This window comes from Puma concolor, chromosome A3, assembly GCF_028749965.1.
Source record: "Puma concolor isolate L17-30 chromosome A3, mPumCon1.1.hap2, whole genome shotgun sequence".
In the NCBI taxonomy this organism is placed as follows: domain Eukaryota; kingdom Metazoa; phylum Chordata; class Mammalia; order Carnivora; family Felidae; genus Puma; species Puma concolor.
In genome coordinates this window covers 55,231,558-55,250,259 of record NC_141669.1, presented here as the reverse complement: position 1 = coordinate 55,250,259, position 18,702 = coordinate 55,231,558, and the positions used below count along the sequence as shown (strand labels likewise).

General features: G+C 38.5%; 1 protein-coding gene across 3 annotated transcripts in view; it reads left to right on the top strand.

The window, feature by feature from the left end:
* The window catches only part of APLF (aprataxin and PNKP like factor), a 91,536-nt gene that overhangs the window by 40,449 nt on the left and 32,385 nt on the right, over window positions 1-18,702 (top strand). For all 3 annotated transcript variants that reach the window (XM_086700967.1, XM_086700966.1, XM_025931855.2), the window contains 3 exons: window positions 1,464-1,611; window positions 1,936-2,068; window positions 9,849-9,994. In XM_086700967.1, coding sequence (XP_086557093.1) covers window positions 1,464-1,611; window positions 1,936-2,068; window positions 9,849-9,994 — 427 coding nt within the window. The remainder of the gene's footprint in view (window positions 1-1,463; window positions 1,612-1,935; window positions 2,069-9,848; window positions 9,995-18,702) is intronic.

The window sequence follows — 18,702 nt, the reverse complement described above, 5'->3', positions numbered from 1 at the left end:
TGTTTTAAAAATATTGATTGAAAAGGCACAGCATAGGGAATATAGTCAATGATATTATAATAGCATTGTATGGTGACAGACAGATGGTAGCTACACTTGGGATGAGCATAGCAATTTGGAAAAGTTGAATCACTATGTTGTGCATCTGAAACTAATGTAAATAAACGTTGAAAAAAAAAATTGAAAGTAATGTAACATTGTGTGTCAACTATAGTCAAAAGAATTTAAACAATATTTATTGAATGAACAAACACTGTCACGTTGCACAGTGATTTAGTCTAAGTTTTTCTCTTTTGGCTGATTTCTGCCATTGAAATTCAAGTCTGCCTTTGAAAGAGATTATTCCCGTATAAGAAATACTCGAACAAAACAAGCCATTAACTGTTATCTTCTCAGCTAGACACATTTGTGAAATCTTCTATCTTCTGTTTTTATACACAGTGAAATCCATCCCTTTTAAATGTATAATTCAGTGTACTCTGATAAATGTATGTGGTTATGGAAGTTCTACCACAGTGAGGGAGATAGAGAGCATTTCCATTTCCCCAGAAAGCGCCCTCATGCCACTCTGTAGTCATTCCCCTCACCCCATGCTGGGCCTGGGCATCCAGATCTGACTTCTGTCCCTGTAGCTTTACCTCTTCAGAATGTCATATGAATGGAGTTATATGATATGTAGCCTTTTGTGTCAGCTTCTTTGACTTCGCAAAATGCCTTTGAGATTCATCCATGTTGTCGTATATCAGTTTTCCTTTTTATTTCTGAGTAGTATTTCCATCTATACTTTCAAATTTTCAAAAAAGTACGTTTGTTGGATTGTCTCTAAGCATATTTAATGAGTAATGACCCATCAGCTTTGGATGATCTTCGTGCGCTTTGCAGCAAGCGCGAGGTAGTTGGTTCTGCTAAGTATGTTCCACATATGACTGTAGATGCTCCTGTGTCAGAACATTTAGCTTCCAGTTGGACTACAGGTTTGGGGAGATTTTACAAGTGGCTGTCCTGTCCAGAACTCCAGTAGTAGCCATGTGTGAACATGACATTAGGATTTTATTTATTTTTTTCTCCAAAGCCGAACTAGCTTAGCTGATATTTTTGCAGTTTGCATTTTCTCTTTGGATGCTGGGTGCTGATCTTAACTTTTATGGGCTATCTGACAAATACTAAGTAAATAGCTCTTAAGCTTTAAGAGAGATGGCCACTACCCATCTTCATAAATAGCTGTGCTACTAGGCCCATGATTCAGAAAGATAAATGCATTTTATGCTGATACAGTGGGCAGAAGATGAAGAACATATTTTCATCTATATATTTTATTCTAGTATACTATGGTCTGCTTTTTTATCTTGCTAAGGCCAAGAAAAGGAACACAATTCATTAGTCAGATGTCCTTGGGAGAATCACATTTATAATGACGTGGTATAATAGAAGTGTTTTAAATGATTTTTATTTTATTTTTATAGAAATAGTCAGATGCTTGATGAAGATAATATTCTAAATGAAACACCAAAATCATCCTCGGTTAATTCGCCTGATGAAACAACTGGTAACCCACAGCTGGAAAGAAGCACAGAAATAGCTAAGACCCAAACTGCCACTGCAAATAGTGAGGTGAGAAATTTAAGACCCCGTCCATTTGTAACATATTCCTTACTTCAAGAAGAGAAAAGACACCTGAAATTAGCCATATCATGACAATATTACTGGCATTGCCATTTTTAGGTTAAGCTAAATAGAATAGCTCAGAATAGAGTTTAGTCTAACACATCAACTAATAGAGATAATGAATTTCTTTCTTTGTGAAATTTGACTAATTCAGTCCATGGTTGCAGATAGGTTTTTTTTAATGGTAGTTTTCTGCAAAGTAAATAATCTTAGAGTTTCACTAAGGCTGAATGATTATTTTTAGTAACTAATATATAGATGCCTTTTTAGTGTTTCCTAGGTGAAGGTAGAGACATCAGTAAGCAACAGTCTAACCCTGCCCAGAGGAGAAGAATCCTGCCAGCATGGATGTTAACAGGCAATCGAAGTGACCAAGACCTTTCAGCACCAGCCAGCAGTGGGGGTAGGTTTTGTTTAGAAAACAGTAAGCAGAATTTGGAACTTTTTCTGAACTCATGGAGCTAGACTAGTGGTTATGTTAGTGTATAACTTAGCCTAACGTTTTTAGACGCGTATGTGAAGTCTAATTTAAAACATAAATTATTATTTTATGCCATTTATCATATCTATCATATACCATCCTGCTAATTACCATTTGATTTAACAAGTGCTATTTATCTTATGTGCTAGACTTATGTTAATATAGATTTTCAAACATACCTGTTGTTGTTGTGTCAATCATGACAGGACATAAAAGGCCAGTACAGTAAGAGCTTTCTAAATTAATTTAATTAAATAAAAAACTGCCGAGCACACAATATTATGAGCAGGAAAATTCAAAGAAGGGGGCACCTCTGCCCTGGCACAGTTCACTGTCATGGCAGATACCACAATGATTTATGTCACCTGCTGGGCATTTCCATTGAGTCAAGATGATTAAAACTAGATCTGGTAGGATTAGAGTGACTTCATGGGAAAAGTAGGTTATATATTATATATTGTGGGAGATGTGATCTGGAGAATTTTCATATCTAAACCTAAGATTTCCTGGTAAGAGTTTTATAGTGGTTTTCAATCTCCAAGACCCATCATTACATATGTAATATGTTTTTATCAGTAACATTTTTCATTAAGCGTGGTAATTCCTCAGTTGGCAGGAAGGAAATGGGGAGTGGGGAATGGTACTGGAGAGGGGGCAGGTACTTTCTCTCATAGAACAATTTCTCTAATATAGAAAGAATAACTTTACTTGACCAAAATTTGGACCGATGTGAACTGCCTCCCTGCAAGCAAGTCCTTTTCTTTCAGAGTTATTTTGCATGGTACCTGCTTTTGTGCTGCCACTATTATATTACCTTTAATAGTCCAAAATATATTTGGCTGCAAATTAAAAATAGCTATTAACTTTCACTAGCTAGATGTACCATGTAAAATCTGAAGCACCTTTCTGAGTACTTCACCTTAAACATGCAAAGGAAAACAATTTGACATTGATTTGGATAGGAATATTATATAATACACAGTGTTCTTAAAATGCTAAAGCTTCAAAATAAGATAGAAAAGTGTTTGGATTCTGACATGAATTCTTTCTTGTAAACAGACTTTGGGGGTAGTTGTAAGAACAAAGTTAGGTTACTTGTTTCCTTCAGAGACACGAAGATTTAGAAGTGCCTGTAGGACAGTTTAGTACTTGAATCCAGCTAATCAAAACTCAAAATAATTTGACTTTCTCTGCTGTGTAGTTTATAATTATCATTATTGTTGTTGTTTTATTTGTTTAAGTAATAAATCATCCAGGTCAATGTATCAATGCTAGAGATTTAAAAAAATCAATTTCTAGGATGCATTTTGGACTCATTTAGATGTCGGTTACTTTCTTAAGTCTTTTGCAGGTTTAGTACTGTACTTTGTTCATTCATATCTCTTTAGATGGTCTGATTAACGTGATGTTTTAGAGCCTTTTGTGTCATTAGGTACAGAACAGATGATGTAAACTGATGTTAAATGACTTCTCCAAGATCACGTAATGAATCCCAGAGCCGTAATTGAGACCTAGCTCTGGCTGAGAGCTTTAAAGCCCATGCTCTGAGCAGTGTCACTATACTGCCCCACAAATTTACCCTCCCTATGTTCTGGTGTTTTTATTCTTTTCTTTTTTAATATGCTCTTGCATCCTCTCCTAGATCTTTTCTCAGTTTAACTCTTGGTTTAATCCTTAAATGTACCTGAATGTTTGCTGTGTTCAGGCTGTCCTTTTGTTTTTTGGCCAGAATAGTTCTAGATTATTTTCTGGGTCCCCAGATATTAGCCCTTGGAAATTATCATGAGTTTCTCAGGCCTGGGCTAAAATTTTCTCTGTGTCCCTTGGTGATTGGCAAGTGAATAGATTTGGGCATGGCTGTCAGAGCCTGCCCTCTCCTGACTGCCAGTCATCCCTGTTCCCTCAGCCTTCTAGGCTCTAGGAGTAGTCACAATTCCTGGGCTAGGGTATTCTTGCTAGATTGAAAAAGGAGCTTTTATAGTTTCACTGGTGTCTGCTACTCTGCAGTACCGTCTTCTAACGTCTTCTAACCCTCCAAAATGGAGTCAAGAAAGGTGGCACATGCTGAAAAAGATTGAAGTAGTCCCCAAATCATCTGGTTTGCATTTAATTTTGTACTCTGAATATTTTCCACATGTTCTCAGAATAGTCACATATTCTGCTCAATGCAGACTGTAAATGCTGAACTGACATTCTATTAATTCGACTATAGTTTAAAATTTACTTAAAGTGCTAGTTATTCTGTTTACTTTATTTCCAACAGCCCTGCTAAATTATCTAATTAACTCTAGTAGTTTTGTAAGTCTCTCAGATTATCTAGCTGTATGACTTCATATCTGCAAAATTATGACAGTTCTGGCTCTTCTGCTCTACTGCCTTTAAAACATTTTTAGTTAATGAACTAGACCCTATAAATTTTGAATAAAGTGGATAAAATTGGCATCTCTATCTTATTCCTGATTTTAATAGGAATTCTATTAGTGTATCAGCTTTAAAATGATTGGAATTCAGTTCTGATACTCTGTCATTTTTAGGATGTTTTATTTCTTTATTTTTCTTTCAGGAATAACTGTTGAATTCTTTGACAAATTTTTTGGTATAGAAATAGTCCTGTCAAGGGGTGGGTGGGGACAGAGAAAGGGGAGGGCATAGGTGAGCAGTGGGGTCAGGGCAGGGCTATAAACAAAAAAGAAAAAACAAAAAGAAATAGTCCTGCATTTTCTTGTATCAGTGTAGTTAGTGATGTTGGTAGATTTCCTAATGTGCCATGCTTGGTTTCCTAGAATAAGTTTAATTTATCATGATGGCTTATTATTTTTAAGTTGTGTTAGGTTAGAGTTGCTTAGTTTAGGACATTTGTATCTATATTCCTAAGTGTGATTAGTATTTTTCTCCTTGTGTGCCATCTATGTCAGATTTTAGCGTTGAGCTATGTCAGTGTTGTACAAAATGAATTAGGAGATTTTTCCATGTGTGCTCAAGGACAGTTTGAATAACAGAAATACCTCTTCCTTTAAAGAACCTTTTTACATCACAATCTGGGTCTGGTTTCTATTTTAAGTAGTTGATAATTCCAGAGTGGGAATACATAAGTTAGACCAGTAAAAAATGAACAGAACACTGAGAAACAGACCAAAATAACATACAGTTAATATATTCAAAATTATTAGATCAAATTGCTCGGGAAATGATGCATTGTTATTATAAATAATGTTGGGAAAATTAGCTTTCTATTTGGAAGACAGCAATATTAGAGCACTACCTCATACCATGTTCTTAAATAAATTTTTATTGAGTTAATAATCTTAATGTAAAAATTAACTATTAAGGCATTTGAAGAATATATGGGGACAATATTTTTATTACTTCTGGGGAGCTTTCTTAAGATGGTAGGGAGCCCAGAACCATCAGGGAAAAATGAACAGGTACATTTAGATTAAAAATGAAAAAAAAAATTCGTGTGCATAAGACACTTATAAACAAAGTTAAAGGGAAATAGCAAAGTGGCAAACCTACTGGCAGATATTATCTGTCACCCTTATAAAAGGTAGAAGGTTTTATTATTATTATTATTTTTTTTTTAATTTTTTTTTTTTTTCAACGTTTATTCATTTTTGGGACAGAGAGAGACAGAGCATGAACGGGGGAGGGGCAGAGAGAGAGGGAGACACAGAATCGGAAACAGGCCCCAGGCTCTGAGCCATCAGCCCAGAGCCCGACGCGGGGCTCGAACTCACGGACCGCGAGATCGTGACCTGGCTGAAGTCGGACGCTTAACCGACTGCGCCACCCAGGCGCCCCAAAGGTAGAAGGTTTTAAATAATTATTTAGTAACAAAAAAGAAGGTAAAACTCAGAAATTTGGGGCATACTACAGAAGAATCGTTAGGCAACAAATATATGACTACTTTGGCAGCATCTCTTACATATTTAAGTATACAACACTCTTGGATCCGGAAATTCCAATTCTGTGTCTTTATCCCACAAAAATGATAGCATTTATTATTTTAGTCATGTGTGTGTTTGCGCATATGTATTTGTATATTTGGTTAACCTTAGGAAGTTGGGAAGGATACACTTCAAATTGTTAATGTAACTGTTACGGTGGTTCTTTTAGAGGATAAAGTTGGATGGTTGTAATTTTCCCATCCAAGTACTAACCAGGCCCAACCCTGCTTAGCTTTTGAGATCAGGGATGGTTGTAATTTTAATGACACCTGCATATAGCTGTTAGTATAACAGCTCATACAAGTAAATGAAACTAGTAATATTAAAAATAATTTGTTTTAAGTTATTTTCTTTTAGATTGTGATCATTTAACTGTACCCATTTGGGACGTAGAAAAGTATTTGCTATGCCTTATGATTATTATGAGCTAATTAAGCTGTTTATTTTATATACTCTTTGTAAAGAGCATTTTTACAGCAGTATCAAAATGGCTTCTTCCTATGCAAAAAGAAATTAGCTCTGGTCCTTAGAAGAATATTTGTAGTAGAAAATTTGGAATTTTGAAGAATATTTTAAATATATATTTTTTAAGCTTAGGATTTTATGTACATGTGTGACACTTGGAATGTGGTAAACTGCCATTTGGGCAGATGCTGTGTCTTGCTTAATTTACATTTTTGGTTCTTAGCGTAGTAAGCAGTACCATTAGTTGATTATTTCTCTTGATTTGACTAATTCTTATCTCTTGTAGCATTTAGACATTTGCTGCATGAAGCTGTGTAGTCTTATTTAGTCTTATTCCTCACAGTTTCTAAAATGATATGAAATCTTCCTAATTTAGATTCAAAGCAAATATTTAAGTAATTTAGGCAGTTCAGTTATTGAAAAGTTTATTCATAAATTTCTTATATAAATACATTATATTGGTTCAATTGATTTTCCTGTTAAATAATATGGACAGTATTTCTTTCCTTACTTAATGAAGGAGTGTTATTTCAGACCACTTGAATATCCTTTAGTTCAGATCTGAGCAAACTACAACCCACGAGCCAAATCTGGCATGCTGCCTGTTTTTGTCAATAAAGTTTTACTGGAATACAGCCATGCTCATCCATGTGTGTTTTGTCTGTGGCTGATTTGCATTCTAAAGGCAGAGGCTGGTAGTTGTGACAGATACTATATGGCCAATGGAACTTAAAATATTTATGTCTGGCTTTTTGTAGAAAAATTTGCTAAACCGTGCTTTAGAACATTAGAATAGTCACTGTGGATTGCGTTACAAAACCTCTCTTCAGGCTCTCAAGGGAACCTTTGGGTCAATTCTGTCTTTTTTTTTTCTTTTAATTCTCAGAAAATAATTTATTAAAATGTATCAATCACATGGTGAGTACAATTTTGTTGTAGCATAGACACCCATTCACAGATTTGTTACAAAGAAAACTGAACAGGTGTTGAAGTGAAGACACTTTAGTTGTGGAAATGGAGAGCAAAATACTTTATTTTTTAAATCCCAGAGACTGAAATGCTTAAAGATATGTGTGCATTAAAAAAAAACAAACAAAAAAAAACGTGTTATCACCTTGAAGAGTGTGCCTAAACCTGCCTATTTCTAGAAACAGTGATTTGAAGCTGAGAATAACTGCATGAATGGAACATTGACTAATACACTTAGAGGGGGACTGCTGAAGAAAGGTGACATTTTTGCTTCACATGTCTTCCAGTGGGAACAGTGGATTCCTAGCTTCCTAACTAATGTCATCATGAACATAAAATTGTTATGCCACACTGACTGAAAAATCATTACCTCATAGTCTATGTTCACTACATTTGCAGTTATGTTCCCATATCATTATTCTTTTTTGTTTAATTTATTTTTTTAATTTACATCCAACTTAGTTTATAGTGCAACAATGATTTCAGGAATAGATTCCTTAATGCCCCTTACCCATTTAGCCCATCCCCCCTCCCACAACCCCCCAGTAACCCTCTGTGTGTTCTCCATATTTAAGAGTCTCTTATGTTTTGTCCCCCTCCCTGTTTTTATATTATTTTTGCTTCCCTTTCCTTATGTTCATCTGTTTTGTCTCTTAAAGTCCTCATATGAGTGAAGTCATATGATACTGGTCTTTCTCTGACTAATTTCCCTTAGCATAATACCCTCTAGTTCCATCCACGTAGTTACAAATGGCAAGATTTCATTCTTTTTGATTGCCAAGTAATACTCCGTTGTATATATATACCACATCTTCTTTATCCATTCATCCGTCAATGGGCATTTGGGGTCTTTCCATACTTTGGCTATTGTTGATAGTGCTGCTGTAAACATTGGGGTGCATGTGCCCCTTCAAAACAGCATCCCTGTATCCCTTGGATAAATACCTAGTAGTGCAATTTCTGGCTTGTATGGTAGTTCTATTTTTAATTTTTTGAGGAACCTCCATACTGTTTTCCAGAGTGGCTGCACCAGCTTGCATTGCTACCAGCAGTGCAAAAGGGATCCTCTTTCTCCGCATCCTCACCAACATCTGTTGTTGCTTGAGTTGTTAATGTTAGCCATTCTGACAGGTGTAAGATGGTATCTCATTATGGTTTTGATTTGTATTTTCCTGATCGTGAGTGATGTTGAGCATGTTTTCATGTGTCGGTTGGCCATCTGGATGTCTTCTTTGGAGAAGTGTCTATTCATGTCTTTTGCCCATTTCTTCACTGGATTGTTTTTTGGGCGCTGAGTTTGATAAGTTCTTTATAGATTTTAGATACTAACCCTTTATCTGATATGTCGTTTGCAAATACCTTCTCCCATTTTGTCGGTTGCCTTTTAGTTTGGTGATTGTTGCCAATTCTGTTTATGTTCACAATTCATTTAGTCAAACATTTACCAAGCACCAGTTTTATGCTAGGCACATTTCTAGGTGCTGGAGACAAAAGGAGGCAACAGTGAACAAAGCACATAAAGTTCCTGCCCTCATGAAGTGGCCATTTGAGTGTAGGGGAGACAGATAATTAAGCATGAAGATTGTCCTCTTAAAAAGAGCAGATTTTTTATTTTTTCTGATTAGAGGGCTCATGGATTTATTAACAAAATATGATACCGACTTAGGTTTGCCAAATATGTTGCACCTTGGCTAAGTATTATATGGGATACAGTGTCCATTGTAATTTAGACTTATTTTCTATATTGGTGAAGTTTGTAGAGGTCACGCTCCCTTTTGGGTAATTTTGGGTTCTTAATCTGTTGTTAAGTTTAATTTCTCACTGTGGATGTTAGGGGCTCAATAATTATATGTAAAATTCATTGGCTGACTATATGTTAAATTTTCTGTTAGGAAATTCAGTGCTAAAATAAAAAATAAATATTTAACACATCTCAAGTACTGTGATACATAGTTTATATATCAAACCTCATTTACTCGTAGTAACTCTATGAGTTATTATTATAATTCCCTTTTTTGGGGTGATAAAACCAGCATTCAGAGAGGCAAGGTGAAGCAGTTCAAGGATAGCACCTGTTCATAGTAGCATCTTGGTCTGACTGTCTCCAGGGCTGGAGCTCCTGGCCAAAGTGCTGCTTAATACTTTTTTGAGGTTTGCAAATAAGTGTTTTCAAGTTGGCATTAATATAAATGGACTTTTACTTTTAATTGCCCTTTTATCCTCTTTCTTTCTTTCTTTCTTTCTTTCTTTCTTTCTTTCTTTCTGATTGACATTTGAAGATAAAAGATAATTTTTTCTTTTTCCTTCTGTATATGTTTAAGGTAATATAATCCAGGGAAGTGGAAAAGAAGGAATCTGCAGAAAGCGATTAAATTCATCAGGAAGTTCAAAAAGTACATCAGCAGAGCAAGACACAGGGAAAAAGTGCAAAAATGCTGATCAGGAAGAGTCTATCATTTCATCCAAGGTGATTTTTTAAAAAATTTATTATTTGGGGGCGCCTTGCTGTCTCATTTGGTAGAATGTGTGACTCTTTTTAAAAAAAATTTTAAAACATTTGTTTATTTTTTGAGAGACAGAGACAGATGGTGAACGGGGGAGGGGCAGAGAGATAGGGAGTCATAGTCCAAAGCAGGCTCCAGGCTCTGAGCTGTCAGCACAGATCGTGACGTAGGGCTTGAAGTCATGAACCGAGATCATGACCTGAGCCGAAGTCGGATGCTTAACTGACTGAGCCACCCAGGTGCCCCTAGAGTGTGTGACTCTTGATCATGGCGTTGTAGGTTTGAGCCCCAATATGGGTGTAGAAATTACTTAAAAATAAAATTTTTAAAAGAATTTATTATTTGATCATTTGTTTTCTTTATCAAGTGTTCTAGGTAAGAATTAATTATATGTTGTATGCAGCAAGGAAAAACCCAAACTGCTATTTATTACTGAGTTTATGAAGATAAAAACTAGCCCAGATTTTTTTGGCTTACAAAAACTAAATTCGTACTTGCTTTGTAGAAAACATATCTATTTAATTTAGAAATTTTCAGACTGGAAAGAAAGTGGAGACCACTAGACTCTGGTTGTAATTGGCACCTCCATTCTGAAAACCCGGTTTCTTCTATTTCATTGGTCATCCTCAGACTGCATATGTAGCCACTTTTTTCTTGATACCTGTGAAGAACAACTGATAGGCTAGTTCTTAATAGTCTGTTGCAGGATTATTTCTGGGCTAATTTACAATATTTAGAAACCTTCTCTTTCCTCTTTCAGTTTTTGCTAACTCATTATAATGGTTTGGCTGACTTAAGCATTCTTTAACACTGGGTACTTAATGAAAATGGGACCTATTATTGGATGCATTTAAAATGAGAGAATTAGAGAAAGAGAGAAAGCATGAGTGAGCGAGCAAGGCACAAAGTTCAGGTATTTTTCCTCTTCAGAAAAGGGTGGCTTTAGGTAACAGTTCTCGTGATCTGTAGTTCTGTGGCTAAGCCCTGTGGGTGTCCATCTTTTTAGTCTTAGCAGGAGCCAAAGGAGTAGGATTGGTTTTAGAATAGTGTATGCTGGGATGATTGAAATGCAATCAGGTCTTCCAGAGGGTCAGGCCTTTTATAGTACTCACCTCACTCCTGCCTCCTCTCCCATTAGAAAAGATCTGGCTTCTCACTGGATCCTTTCTTCCAGCTAGGGAAGTGAGGTCTAATCCCCATGGGCTCAACTCCTTTGCTTACTTATGGAGTGAGGTTTAATAAATGAAAACAAAATGTTTTCTAACTCACATGTATTGACCATAAAAAGCTATTAAGATAAAACTTGTTTACTTTGAGCCCTAATATGCTCTATTCTCTGAACATATTAATGTGACTGCCTTTTGTTTCCAAGAAGAAAAATTACTTTTTTCAGAAGAAAATTTGTAGTATGCATATTTTGCTGTGTTTATCCCAACCCATTACCCAAGCTTGGTAATTACAAGTAAAACTTAAGACCACTTTCTTAATTGATAGATGCAGAGAGTAGCGAGCAGTAAACAGATCCGAGATATTTGAGGTATTTGTGAGATTTTGAAGACACACAAATTAGACTGTCTGCGAGTTTTGTGACTCTAATAATGTCTGGTCATGAAGATAATTGCTCTGAAATTGTCCATATTTCTCATTAGTTCTTACATCTTCCTGCAGCTCCTTACGGGTTATATAATTGTCCATTTTGGGAGTGAACATGAGGGTGCTTGAATCTAACTTTAAAGAAATAATTTACCTAATTCACATAATCTAATTAGGGCTCTGTTATAAACAGAAGGAAGCCTACCTGAAACAACTTAAGCAGGTGGTATCATAAGGCGTGTTAACTGTTGCTGGGGAGCCAGGTCCCAGGAATGCCGGAGCGTTACTTCTCCTTCCTTAGGGTTTCTGAGGGAGATTCATCTCCCCTAGTACAGGAGAAATAAGCCTCAATTTTCCATAACCTTTTCATAACACATTACGCAGGGCTGTCTGGTAAAGTGGGGCCAGAAAAAGTGACTTAGACTAAAAAGCCAAGCAGAGCCTTTCCAAACTCCATGCTCTGTCCCTGTCCAGTTTCAGTTTTAACACTGGTTGGCAGCTGATCCTGAGGGGTTTCTATAGCGTGGAGCAGGGGAGGGAAAAAGTTAAAAGTGAGAGAAAACAAGAGGCTGGGCCCACCTAGTTAGTCTAATGGCAGGAGATTACCAGTTACAAGAGACTAAGAACGGTTTGGCCAGGACTATAGAGTAGACGTAGGTCAATTTACTTAGAAAGAATCACATTCTCTTGGGGAGAATTGGTGAGAAAGGAAGTGGAAAGAAGGGGCAGAAATCACCTTCACCCTCTTGGGCCCTATTCCTGAGATTCTGATTCAGTTGATCTGCAGGGCCTGTGCAACAGTATTATTGTAAATAAACTCCCACAATTTTAATGGCACTGAAAGGTGAGAGCTACTGATGTACCATCATTCAACACCTTAGAGGAAACTGTGGACCAAGGTCATATTGCTAGAGATCTCGGGACTCAAATGTAAGTCTTTCCATTTGGGGTATAATGGATTTCTCTACCACACAAATTAGACTGTCTACAGGCTTTGTGACTCAATGTCTGGTCATGAAGATAATTGCTCTGAGATTGTCCATATTTCTCATTAATTCTCTTACATCTTTCTGCAGCTCCTTACGGGTTATGTAATTGTCCAATTTGGGAGTGAACATGAGGGTGCTTGAATCTACTAACGTTAAAGAAATAATCTACATGATTTACATAATCTAATTAGGGCTGTGTTACAAAAAACAGAAGGAAGCCTAACTGAAACAACTTAAGCAAATAGTATTATAAAGCATGTTAATTGTCTGCTCCTGGTAAGCAAGCTACCCTAATATTTAGTGACTTAACAGTGTTTTATTATTTCTGATAATTCTGTGGGTTGGCTGGGCTCAACTAGGCAATTCTTTTGTGACACCTTTTTGGTGTTGAGCTGGACTGCTTTCAGCTGGGAACTTAGCAGTGGCTGGAACATCCAAAATGGCTCTACTTGCATGAATAGTGCTTCCACAATGGTTGACTGAATGACTGGCTGCTGGCTGGGCCTCCCTTTCTCCACTTAATGATTAAGTAATCTAGGCTGAGCATCTTTACCTGACAGCTGGTTTCCAAGGGAGTGAAAGTAGAAGCATCCTTCTCTTAAGGCCTACATTTGGAACTGGTGCACTGTCATTTCTGCTGCGTTATTTTGGTCAGAGCAAGTTACCACCAGCCTAGATTCAAGGGGAGGGGATAAGGACTCCTCCGCTTAATGGATAAAAGGATATAAGGAATTGTTGGTAGTCATCTTTGATGACTGTCACACAAAGATGAGGAATAACTCAGTTTCCAGAATGGAAAGGAAAATACCAAGAACTATGGATCATAAAGACCAGCTGGGACAAGGGGCTTGATCACAATCATGTTGGTCTGTGGTTTTCCCATCTTTACCTCTTGAATCGTTCTTCACTGTTGTCAGCAGGCTTGTTCCACCTGGAGTACGACATGGTCACTGGTAGCTCCAGGCTTGTGTTGTCTAGTTGTTCAGCTGAAGAGGAAAAATGAGAGTTTCTCTGTGGTTTCTTCTGTGTTAAGTTCTAGGGACTTGGATCATGAAATCTCCACTTAGGCCCTTCATAGTGGTTGGGGAGATGAAGTAGTTTAATTACCCCTTTCTGAGTCATATATGCACTCATTATCAGACAGATGGAGGAAAGGGGGAAGAGCAGATGTGAGGAAGAAAGGGCTTTCAGAATTTCAGTGTATCTAGAGGGGATTCTCTTGTTTTGACTTGGCCTCTATTGAACAGTCAGGTGTCAAGGTGGTCAGTTAGGACAAAGAGCCGAACTGAAAGTGACTCAAGCCTTTCTTCACTTAGTGCGACGATGCAAGCAAAGGGGGAAATGAGTTGTCAGCTTCCCAGTGTTCCATTTTGTCCCAAGGAATGGCACTTGGCAAGGGTCAGGTAGAAGAAGGTATGAAGAATCTTCTAACTGCTGAGGAGCCCTGAACCAGAGGCTTCTGCCTCTTTCTAGACCAGCAGGAAGAAGAGGAAGAGGTAGGAGTGGAAAGGTACAGAGTCAAAGTAGAGAAAAGTGCCTGTGCCTCAGCCAAGGCCCCCCATAAGGAGATCTCAGTGGAGATCCCAGAGAAGGGCCTTAGCCAATCACCCCCTTCCCCCACACACCTCTCCAAAGAGACCTCTGGATGGAGGCACCTGGGCAAGGAATGTCCCATAAGTATGGCTGGTCCAGCACGGCTTGAGTCCTTGCTTACAGCTCCTTCCAGGAAACTGTAGCATACTGGCTGTGTACCATGTCTGATGTGGGGAGGGCAGCTTCCCCCATGAGGCCTGCCAGTCAAAGCCTTGTGATTGTCTAAACTTGCACTTGAAAGATCACATATAGAGTTTTGGCCTAGAGCCAGACTCCTCAGTCTGCACCTTGCTCTACTGACTGCTGTTTCACATGAGTTCCAGAAAGACCAAGAGGTCTGAGTGTACTCCACCCAACTGCTGTCTATTCCTTTTAATCTGAGTTAGGGCTCCCACATTGAATCCCATCTCCTTTTCTGTTTGATAGGCTTGACTAGACATCGTAGAATGTGGCATATTAAGCTAACAATTTATGATAATGTAATCTTACCTCCATTTCCACCCCCCCCCCCAACCGTATTTGTCTGACCCAAATCTAACTTTCACATTTAAATCTTTGAGTACTTCTAGTAATATGCCCTTATTTGAGCCTTGGGACTGATAGTAATAGGTGATACAGCAGGTGGAATGATATTGACCTCTCGGTCTAGCTACAGGGGTCACAAGTTCCTAAGTCACAGTGGGAGTCTTTGCCAGTTAACCCTGAGCATCCCAGAAGTCCATTCAGGCGGTAAGATATTAAAGAGATATAAAGAGAACAAAAATACCCAATTTAGAGCATCCTGAAGATAAAGGCTATTCTGCCCTATCAGGATGCTTTAGTGATTTATTTGGCAAAACCAACAATTTGGCAAGTGTTTATCTCAGAAAGTGTGAATCTGAACAACTGATCATAGAGTGTAATGTAGGCCTATTGGTACTTTGGATGTATCATTTTTCCTGCCAACTTTAAGACTGCAGTCAGGGTTATTCAGAAAGAATTTTTTAAAAAGTCATCCAGAATATCGAAAGGTCCAAGTATTCAATAAAGTCTTTAAGGCATTACCAAAAATAGGTTGTTTATTCTTGAAAGCTGGTTGGGGGGGTGGGGTGGTATTTTGAAACTATCTTCATTTGTCTTGAGCACATTAGATACCTTGGCTTGGCTGCTTATATTATAGTTTGTTTGGGGGAAGATGTATGTTTGGGGGGAGGAGAAAGATGCTTATTTAATCTCTTTGAAGGAGATTTTGTATTAGGTGTTGAAAGATGGCTGGCATGCTAGCAAGTGGGCATGACAGCAAGAAGCGTCAGTGAACGGCACAGTGTGAGCAGAGGCACGGAGGGAGGGAAGCGTGTGCGGCCCGTTAGTGTACATTTACACTGTAGTGTCACCTGCATGCTTGCATGGACGTGTGTGTGGATGTGTGTGGGCGGGATAAGGGGAGGAAGCCACTGCAGTAGACTGGGGAACAAATCAGGATGGCGCTTGACACCAGACTGAATAGAAATCAGGACAGTATTGTATGGCCTCAGAGACTTTGAGAAGGAGAGTAAGATGGTCAGGAAAATGGCTATAGCAACGGTATGTAAGATGGAGGTGGGAACCTCCTAAGAATCTGCCATGGGAGGCCATAGGGAATGAAGGCCTGAGCTAGAATGGTGGCATTGGGACCAGAAAGAAGTGAGGGATAGGAGACACATTTTGGAGAGAGAACTAACAGAACCAGATGACTTAACAGTATATTGAGGAGAAGGTATTGAAAATGTTCTCAACACAACAGAGGAGTAGGTTTGACAGTTGGGGGAGGGAAGGGAGTAGCTGCTTGCAGTGAGGCAGTGATAGCATATCTCTGAAAGCTGTCTAATAGACTGAAATGAAAGTCTGTTTCACGGAGGAGGTAAAAATCAGCACTAAGGAGAGAGTTCTGTTATATCTGTGTTATTTGGAAGCAGACTTGGAAACAGTGCATTTAGAGTATAGGAATATATGGAGGTGGAGGCTTTGGCAGTGAGAGCCATTTCTGGTTTCACTGCCTGTTCTGTATGTATATGCAGCTTCCCCTGTGCTAATAATTGCTGACGTGAGTATGCTGGCTGTTAGGTATTTCATTTCTCTGTATACAGATGCCTGCTGTGGAGTCTTACTCCTATTTCTTTACGAAAATAGCAGGGGAGATGAAAAATATAACTCTTATTGTGCAGCCATGTCTTAAGTAAGGCTATATTCCCCAGAGCTCCTTGATACTGGTTTAGTACATCAAAAAATCCTATATCCTTTGCTTCTGACTAGCCATATAATGCCATTTATGGCATGGCTCTGATGAGCCCCACAGAAACATCTTTTTATTCATTCATTTATTCAGTAAGCACTCATTAAACAAATAGTAGTAATATAATGGCATTGATAATGCCATTGATAAAAACAACTTACACACACACATACACACAAGCATTTATCGAGCCCTAATTATGGGCTAGACCCACCATTAAGATATACTTATTTCATTTAATTTTTAGAAAATCCTGGAAAGTTGATTGATAATATCCCCAGTATACAGATCAAGAGACCTGAAACTCTGAGAGTTTATTTTACTGTATTTTTTTTAATGTTTTTATTTATTTTTGAGAGAGACTGAGTGTGAGCAGGGGAGGGGCAGAGAGAGACGGAGACACAGAATCCAAACCAGGCTCCAGGTTCTGAGCTGTCAGCGCAGAGCCCAACATGGGGCTCGAACTTGTGAACCGTGAGATCATGACCTGAGCTGAAGTTGGACACTCAACTGACTGAGCCACTCACGTGCTCCAAGACTCTGAGAATTTAAATCAACTTGTTCATATTCAAAAGTTAAGAAATGGCTAAACTGATAATCAAAATATGATTTTTTACTTCAAAGACCTTTCTAATAATCATTACACGAGCAGTCTTTCTGTTATATGCAAGGAATGTAGGATAAAAAGTGAGTAAGATAGCTGGTAAGTCGTTCATAGTCTTGTGGGGGACATACTTCAAAATCATGAAATAACGTGACACCACATTGATTTTTCTGGGGGCCTTGTGGACTGCCTAAGCCAACTTCTAGGGAAGGGATCCTCGCATAAGTGATCTGAGTTGAATCTTAACAGAAGAGGAGTAGGCATGAACCAGGTGCAGAAGAGGTAGAGGTAGGACTCCAAGTAGATGGGTAGCAGGTACAGGAGCAAATAGGAGCAAATAGAGGGTACAAATAGTATGCTGGGAACTGTTGTTCTTAGAATTCTCAGGTAAAGCTGGGCAACAATGTGAGATGAGGTTGGAGCTGGCAGTGGGGACCAGTTGCAGAGGGAGGACCTTAAAATGTTTTTGGCCACGAAGATAATCCTGGCAGCTCTTTAGAGGAGAGATGGAAAGAGAACAAAATAAAAGACAGGGGGATGAGGGAGGAGATCAGGACATCTCAGTCAAGAAATTAAGAGAATGTGACCGAGGTTAGTAGCATTAAGGATGACACAAAGCCGTTGGGTTAGAGAAATCTTTAAGAAACAAAACTGCAGGACTTGTTGCTTGGATCTGGGCAGAGTGAGGGAAAGGAGTGAAAGACAGACTTCCAAGTTTCTGGCTAGAATAGATGGAGAAGTCTTGTTGGCAGAATCTTGGGTACAGAATTCAGGGAAGGATTTCAGTTTTGACATTTTGAGTTCAAAGTATGTAGGATATTGAGGAAGCAATGTCTAGCTAGTGGTTGAGTATAAGTTTGAAGTTCAAGAATGAATGCGGGACTGGAGATTGGGACTTTTTTTTTTTTTTTTTTTTTTTTGAGACAGAGAATGAGAAGGGGGGGGAGGGCGGAGAGAGAGAGGGAGAGAGAAAGAGAAAGAGAAAGAGAAAGAGAGAATCCCAAGCAGGCTCTGCACTGTCAGCACAGAGCCCAATGTAGCACTCAAACTCATGAAGTGTGAGATCATAACCTGAGGTGAAATAAAGAGTTAGATGCTTAACCGATTGAGCCACCCAGGTGCCTCTGGAGGCTGGGATTTTTGAATCCTTAGTATGTGGGTGCTAATAAGACTAATGCAGGACTTTTAAGGCAACTTAATACAGACATTCTTTCCAAGGGTAGCAAATTACCTCAATGAACTTGAATTGGTAAGAAGTTCTTTATCCTGTCTCTTCTGGTACATTAAAACTTCAGATGGTTTAGGGGCAAGGGAGGGCATGCTGGATTAACAAGACTATTTTAATAGCCTTAATAGTACATTCCAGCCACCTCCCAGTCCAAGATCACCTTACACCAACTCCATGCTCCTTGATCCCTGAGGCCTCTAGTGTATATTTTTATAGCAAAGGAAACCTGGGTTCTCTATCATGAATCTTCAGCCTCCCACATTTCATTCTTCATATTTTCATCAAATCTAAGAAATAAGCAGTGTAGGTTCTTATAACACATGGACCTCTCTGCCTTTCTTCTGCTTCTTCCGAGTACAGAGTACCTTCCATCTTTCCTATCCCCTCCCCCGCCAGTTCTGTGACTGGCTCCT